Below are 8,362 nucleotides of genomic sequence, written 5' to 3'. Positions count from 1 at the left end.
GTTTTTCTATTTCTTCCTTTTTTAATCTTTGAGAAAACGGAAGTCGAATTTCTGGTTTTGGAAATGATTACCTTTTTTGTACCACAGGTTCTTCCTCCTATTCAAGAGCAATATGCTTCTCAACTGATGTCGGTGTGATCATTTCCTCCGAGTGGTTCGAATTTGAAGTACTTCCACTTCATTTGGATTTAAGTGGTACTTGCTCACTTACCTTGCCACTCCTCGTTGTCACGACATTGACATTATTTCGCGGATTTGGAATTGTGTCAATAGGCAAGTTTCCAGGCGTTCTTTGTGCCATTTGTTGAGCAAGTTGACCCATTTGAGTCTCCATATTTTTTATGAATGCAGAGTGATTTTTCTGGATGTCTCTTGATTCTTTAATGAAAGAACTTGTGTTTGTCACTAATTTCTCTATAGCACTCTCTAAAGCAGCCTTTCTAGGTGGGAATTGGTTTGTTTAAGCTCTTTGTTGACCCTGAGATCCACCTTGTTGATCTCTCCAAGAAAAATTTGGATGATTTCTCCAACCAGGGTTGTACGTACTAGAGTAGGGATTATTCTGCTTCCCATTATTACTCACAAAATTCACCTGTTCTAGTTCTTCTATCTCATTGTCATCCAGTGCTTCACAAGCTCCAATTTTATGTGCTCCTCCACAAAGGTTACATCTAGTATGCTTTAGTAGTTTGACAGGGGCCACTTGGGGTTGTATATTTAGAGTTGTCATCCCTTTCTTTATCTCAGTGGCAATAACCTCTTCTATCTGTTTTGAGAGTTACCTGCCTGGAGCCAACCCATCCATAACATTCAAATCCAATACACCACTTGTTGACCCACCACCTCTGTCATACAACATCATTTGTTCATTTGATGCCATGATCTCAATAATCTTTCTTGCTTATGTTGCGGTCTTGTAATTCAAAGAACCACTTGTTGTGGCATCCAACATAATTCTAGTACTCGGTCTCAAACCATTACAGAATATTTGCATTTTGGCAGTGTCGTCATAAGCATGATTAGGGCATCCTGCTAGTAAGTTTTTGAATCTCCTGTAAGTGTCACGAAGAGATTCTCCCTCTTTTTGTTTGTAACTGTAAATCTCTTGCCTTTTTCTAAAGAACATGGCTGGGCGAAAATACTGTTCCAAGAACTTATCTTCAAGGTCATCCCATGTGGTGATGCTATCAGCATGAAATGAATTAAGCCACTCCTTAGCATCATCTGTCAATGAAAATGGAAATAGTTTCATTTTCTTGCCTTCCTCAGACAAACCATCCACCTTCACTGTTTCACATAATTCAAAGAAATTTGTGAGATGTCTATTGGCGTCTTCGTTATGTCTACCGTAAAAATGAATTTCCTTCAACTCTCGGTATAGAGCGAGACTTATTTCAAACTTGTTGACTGTAACCAGTTGGTTATGGATGGGCAATCGAACACGATTTCTATTCCAATTCCCGTACTCGCCGAGAGTACGTTCAGTTGGGGGTGGATCAACCATTTCTGTAAATATGGAGAAATCCCCCAAATCCTCTTCTTCCACTACTAACTGTTTTTCCCTTTGTTTCCTTTCTCGATCCTCTTTACGATTTGCTTTCGCAGTTTTTTCGATTTCTAGATCAAAGAAAACTTCAGCTGAGGACTGGCCTCACATACAAGGTTAGACAAATTGTGAGTAATGAACAATTTTAAAATAGAGAAAAATAGATAATTAAGTAAAAACAAAACATTTTTAAAACAGTTTTTTTTTTTAAATTAGAAATAAAATAAAAGCCGCAATTTTATTGTAAAGCAAAAAATTTCAATTAAGTAAATAAATTAAATTCAATAGTGATATGGCAATCCCCGAAAACAACGCCAAAAACTTGATAGCGTTTCAGCAAGTGTACTGAATCATTGCAAGTAATAATAAAACGGTAGTACCGAGTGTCGAACTTAAGGATTGCATTTTACTATCGAATTATATTTAATTACTAAAATTGAAAAAAAAAGTTCCCACATTGGTTGAAACAATATTTAGAATTAATAACATAAATAAAATTGACCTTTTATAATAAGAAAAATGTCATGAATGTGTTTCACTTTGAATCCAACCTTGGTGTCCAACTTTGATCCTAGTTATTGAATTCCTTTATTGAATTATTACCGAATTCTCTTTATTATTCTTGTGCTAATGTCTTAGTGATAGAACCTTTAATTCCATAGTAACCCCTAATTCCTTAGTAGATTTAAGATTAGAATAAAGCATTACCGTACATTAATTCTCTTTTTAAACTACTGCATCTGCAACTAATTTAATTGGTTTCTTGACCTGCATCTATGTCTAGACTACAAATTCATGAATTTCTCATCTCAAGCATTCGTAAAGTCCACTTCCATTTCAAAATACAAATCGTAGAACATTTTAGTGTTGATCAAATCAATAAAAAGCATTAAGCGCAAAGATGAGAAAAATAATTCAATAAACTCATTCATATAACTAGAAATCAAATCATAAAAATAAGGGTTTCATCTTGTTACACTCATCCCTAACAAATAGGGTTTAGTTACTCATGACAGAGATATAAAAGAAAGATATTAGAGAAGAATTACAAGATTCATGAATGATTCTTGATAAAACTGCTCCAATGGCTTTAAAAACGGTCGTCTTTGAGTTTCTATGCTAGGGCACAAGTCTCCCAACTTCCCAATAGTCAAAAAAAGATCTCTAAACAGTGAAAAATTGTGTTTTTATGAATGCTGATGCGTGTCGCGCGCCCCAAGCGCAATATTTGCACTCCGGGCGCGCCTGGACAGTGCTGAAAGGCTGGAAATGCGCCTCAGGGGCAGCTGGCGTGCTTTAGGCGCACAACATCTGTTGTCTAGCGTATACTGCATTTTACACCTCGTTTGAGTCTGAATTTGGTTCCAATGTCTTTATGAAAGTTGTAGCTATGGATCTTAGCGTTAATTTGCACTTAGTTTGACTCTAATTGGATATCTACAACTACAGATATGGCTGAAATACTCTACATATGTCATGTTGATTTCTCACCAAAATTCAGCACTGCACTAAAACAAAACGCAATGTAAAATTACAAAAAAATTCCTACTTAATCAATTAAATAAAAACACAACATTTTATTAACTCAAAGAACAAAATTCACCAAAATATATCAAATAACTCTTTAATTTAACTAATGATTGAAGATAAATAAGACTAAAATAGTAGAAAAATATGCATATGATGAAGAGTCATCATTCATCCTTCGTGTGCCGTCTCTTATTCTCTTCGCCGCTATAATTTTAAGGTTCGTTTTCAAGTTTTCTGCATTTTGATGCATTTTCGTTTTCAGTTTTTTTTTTTGTTTTCTAGTTCGATTTCATTTTTGTGTATTAGTTTTGAGATTTTTCTGCATATTTTCTTGCTGAATTCTGGAGTTTAGAAAATTGGTTAGCTAATAAAACTTTGTTATGTTTGGTTTTAGATTTAGAATTAAAAAATGAAGTGATTAGTTAAAAGAATTAAAAAATCCTTTACGTTGTCTCCTAGTATTACTTTAAATGTATAGCAGTATAATATATATAATACTATAGATATATTTCATGTTTGACAATATAATAACAACTTTAAATGTTTGGCAGTATAATATCTATAATATCCACTTTATTAATATTTATGAATAAATAAATGTTGCTAATCAAAATGGAAAAAGGAACATTCATCCGAACAAAGTCTTTAACTTGTATGGTGCACGTATTGTATTTTAGAGTTTGCAGATTAATTGGCTAGAGGTATTCTATTAGTTGTTTTAAGATATCTTCTAGGGGTTTATGTGCAATTTAGCTCTAATGTTTGTAAATAGTAACATGTCCAAAGTAGAAGAAATTTGGCATTTATGGGGAAGGTGTTGTATGTGACTTTAAGAAATATATGTGTGTGTGTGAGTGAGTGTATAACTTATTTATGAATTTAATTTGTTTTTATGTGCAACTTTACAGAATATATAAATAGAAATTGAAGGCACATCATCTCAACTACTACCATGTCAACTTACTTCAGAAGAAAGTTCACATCAACCAACTATAAATGAAAGTTGTAATCTATTAGTTAATGTTTCTACACCAAATGAAACTGTGCAAACACCACACGATGAGACAAATGATAATATGACAGATGAAATAACTGAAGATCGTAACAATAGACTTAAAAGTATTGTATGGGATCATTTTACAAAGGTCAAAGTTGATGGAAAAGAAAAAGCTATATGTAATTATTGCAAGAAATTGTTTGGTGGAAGAGCAAGAGACGGGACCTCATACTTGCGCGGACATATGAAAATATGTACTCCACGTTTGTCTACCATGGGACATAATAACGGACAAACATTTCTTACCGCTAAGGTCTTGCAAGGTAAAAAAGAGTTGGGGACTGGAATTTATGATGCTGAAAATGCTAGGAAAGAGCTTGCACATGCAATTATTTTGCATGAATATCCACTTTCAATAGTGGAGCATATTGGTTTTAGAAGATATTCAGCCTCTCTCTAACCATTATTTCAAGTTCCTTGTAGAAATACTATAAAAAAAAAAGATATTCAAAGTGTATGAAGTTGTGAAAACCACAATTTTGAAGTTGTTAGAAACTATCCCACAAAGAGTGGCCATTACTTCTGACATGTGGACTGCGAGCAATAAAAAAAAAGGTATATGGATGTCACTACTCATTACATTGATGAAAATTGGGGTCTACAAAGTCAAATTTTGAGGTAATTATAATTTCATACAATACTAGTTTGATTGAATATTACTTATATTAGTCATTGAATGTGAATCTTCTTATATTATGTTTATTTATGTTCCCTCCCCTCATACAAGTGAAAGAATTTTTAATGCATTGGTTGAATGTTTGATGGATTGGAACATTGATACAAAATTGTCCACTATCACTTTAGATAATTGTAGCACTAATGATGCAATGATTGAAAAAATTAAGGATAAGTTGCAATTGAATACATTGTTAAGGGATGGGGCCTTACTTCACATGCATTTTTTGCACGCACATTCTTAATTTGATAGTAAAAGATGGGTTAGCAGTTGTGAGAGATAGAGTGGAGAGGATTCAAGATAGTGTTGCATATTGGACTGCAACACCTAAAAGGAAGGAAAAGTTTGAGGAGACTGCCAAACAATTACGAATCTCTTGCACCAAGAATTTGGTTTTAGATTGTCCGACTAGATGGAATTCAACATACAAGATGCTTGATGTTGTCATTTTGTATGAAGATGTATTTAGTCGATTAAGACAACGTGAATCACAATACACTTGTTTGCCTACAAGTTTACATTGGAAATTTGCAAAAGATATTTGTGGAAAATTGAAATTGTTCAATTCTATCACTGAAGTGTTCTCTGGCACTAATTATCCAACTTCCAATCAATATTTTTCTAAGATTTGTATGATCAAAATTGCAATAAATGAGTGGATTAAATCCTCTGAAACATTGATAAAAAAATGGCAGAGAATATGTTGGGAAAATTTGAAAAATATTGGAATGTGGGTCATGAAATAATGGGGGTTGCTGCTGTTTTGGATCCTAGGTACAAAATAGAGTTGCTTGAATAATATTATGTTAAGTTGTATGGGAATGATGCTAATGACCAAGTTAAGTCGATTCGACAGTTGTGTTATGATTTGCTTTATGAATATCAATTGAAAATGAATAATGGTTCTAGTAGTGATTCTCAAATGTTGGATGTCCACTTTAGTAATGTTGAGGATGATGGTTTAGAAGACTATGATTTGTATGTTAGAAAAAAAACAAAAGAGCTAGAACTTCATTTGTCAAAACAGAGTTGGATATTTATTTGGAGGAGGAAGTTTGGCCAAGAAGTCCTGATTTTGATATTTTGTTGTGGTGGAAGTTGAATGGTGTTAAGTATCCAACACTTCAAACCATTGCACATGATATATTGGCAATTCTTGTTTCTACTATAGCTTTTGAATCTGCATTCAGTACCGATGGACATATCTTAACCCTCATCGAAGCCGAATTCATTGGACTACTTTAGAGGCCTTGAAGTGGGATAGAAGTTGTTTATGGAGTGCTAAGAAGACTGGTATTTGTTTCAAATTATTCATTTAAATTTGAATATATTTGAAATAGCTAATAATTTTGTATATCTTAAACTATTGTTGTTTATATTGTACTATGTTGATATTGATAGGTGATTCAAATTCTAAAGTTGATAATGAAAATGCTATTTTAGTCGATGAAATAGAGTCTGACGATGAAGGTATTCTATTCTCTACACTATTTGATTTAAATTTGTCATGTTAAATATTAATATTTATCTTTTATTTTTTAATATAGGTGAATTGTTGATCAGTGGTGTTACTTAACTTTCCAACTCCCTCCTTGAAGATGAAGATGATCGTTAGAAAATGCTTATTTAGAACCTTTTTGTTTTGATGATTTGGAACTTTTTACTATTTTGATGTATTAGTTCGTTTGAACTTTGAATATTTAGAACTTTTGTTCGAATTGAACTTTTGTTGATAAAATATTGCGACTTGTAGGAAACTTAAACAAATTTGGAGATATTGCGACTTTATTATTTTAATAATTGTAATTTTAGAACTTATGTTGAATGTTACTATTTAGTCAAATTATTGATTTTTTATGCTATGAATAAATAAATTTCAATATTTGGTGTGGGGGTGGGTGTGGGGCGGGGAAACCCGTCCCCGTTGGATGCAGGAGTGATTTTAAAAAGTCACCCCCGACGAATGGGGATGCGGGGGCGGTATTGGAGTTGCGGGTGTGGGGTTGGTAATGCTTAAAACCGTCCCCGCCCCGTTTCCATCCCTACTCTAAAGACCACAACTCGATCCAAAGTGTTTCCTTTGATACATAATACACTTTGACGTTGCACTAACTCTAAAGGCTACAACTCGTACCAAAGTAAAGCATATGATACGTATCACACTCTGAAGTTGCACTGACTCTAAAGACTGCAACTCATTCTAAAGTAGTGCCTCTGATACGTAGCATACTCTGAAGTTGCACTTCCTCTTTTAGTGAAACAAATGTGAAGTTGTCCATGCCACTAATTTTAAGTCACACAACTTTGCATCTATCTCTAACTTTGATTATTCAAGCAACACATCATCTGAATCCAACAATCAAGTCAATGGTTCTAATGGAGAAAAGTCAATGAATATAATGGAATGTCAAAGGCTCTAATAGATTGAGAAAAATATTGAATTGGACTTAGCGCATTCCTACGTTTGAAGGTCCAAAAACAGACCCATATTCATTCTCACTCAAATCAAATGAAGTTTATGAAAGAAGACCAAAGTAAATCAATTTGCAAACATAATTTGAATAAACACGCACAATATCTTGCTAGAAGTATGTATATATATAACTAAATAACACTTGTGGTCCCTTCACTTAATTTTAGTTAACGTTTTAGTAATTTATCTTTTTTTTCCTGATTTGGTCCTTAATTTTAATTTTGAGTGACAATTTGATCTTTTATGTTTTAAAATGTCAACAATGTTAAACTTTTTTTTATTTTTTTTGCAAAAATTTAAAAATTTCAAACAAAACCCATAAAATTAATTATCATCCTCAATATAATGCAAATTTCATCAATTGATAACTTAAATCTTTAAATAAACTCATATTTTCATCTCTAACAACATCAAATAAAGAATAAAAATATGAGTTTATTTGAAGATTTGAGTTATGAATTTGATGAAATTTGTATTATATTGAAGAATATAATTAATTTTATGGGTTGTGTTTGAAAATTTTGATGAATTTTTAAAATTTTTGTAAACAAAAGGATAGTATTGTTGACATTTTAAAACATAAAAGATCAAATTGTCACTTAAAATTAAAATAAAGGACCAAATGAGGAAAAAATATAAAGAACTAAAACGCTATCTGAAATTAAGTTAAGGAACCACGTGTGCTATTATATATATATATATATATATATATATAGTGTAAGACCCAATACAAATTATCTAGAATATGACAATTGAATCTATATACCTTAATAAAACAAAGGCAAATATAATGAAATAATAATTTGAATCATAAAACACGACTAGAAACTACATTCAAAATATAGTTTACAAGTTGTATTGGTAGTTTCATAAATTAATATTACAACTTGAACTAATTTAAGTCTTTAACAAGTTTTTATTTCATCATTTAATTCATACATCAGAATTTTAAAACTAATAATTTTGGACCAATCCACTAGTGCTCAATCTGTATCTTGGTTTCCTCCAACTGCTAATATAAAAATAAAGGGGTAAGATAAAATCTCAGCGAGTTCTGAAAATAATGGGAGGGATAGTTTT

The 8,362-nt window shown here is 32.2% G+C and overlaps 1 protein-coding gene across 1 annotated transcript; it reads left to right on the top strand.

Moving 5' to 3' along the window:
• Positions 1–4,152: 4,152 nt before the first annotated feature.
• LOC140918882 (zinc finger BED domain-containing protein RICESLEEPER 3-like) lies at positions 4,153–4,533 on the top strand. The gene has a single exon (XM_073363749.1). It carries the CDS (start codon positions 4,153–4,155, stop codon positions 4,531–4,533), a length of 381 nt encoding a protein of 126 aa, XP_073219850.1.
• Positions 4,534–8,362: the final 3,829 nt, after the last annotated feature.

The sequence above is a fragment of the Cicer arietinum genome, chromosome 1, assembly GCF_000331145.2.
Source record: "Cicer arietinum cultivar CDC Frontier isolate Library 1 chromosome 1, Cicar.CDCFrontier_v2.0, whole genome shotgun sequence".
Taxonomy (NCBI): domain Eukaryota; kingdom Viridiplantae; phylum Streptophyta; class Magnoliopsida; order Fabales; family Fabaceae; genus Cicer; species Cicer arietinum.
Note: the sequence above shows the minus strand (reverse complement) of the source record. Positions and strands in the feature narration are given on the sequence as shown.

Excerpts from the sequence above, each read along its gene's own strand:
- LOC140918882 (XM_073363749.1), top strand. The coding sequence starts at position 4,153 with ATGACAGATGAAATAACTGAAGATCGTAACAATAGACTTAAAAGTATT.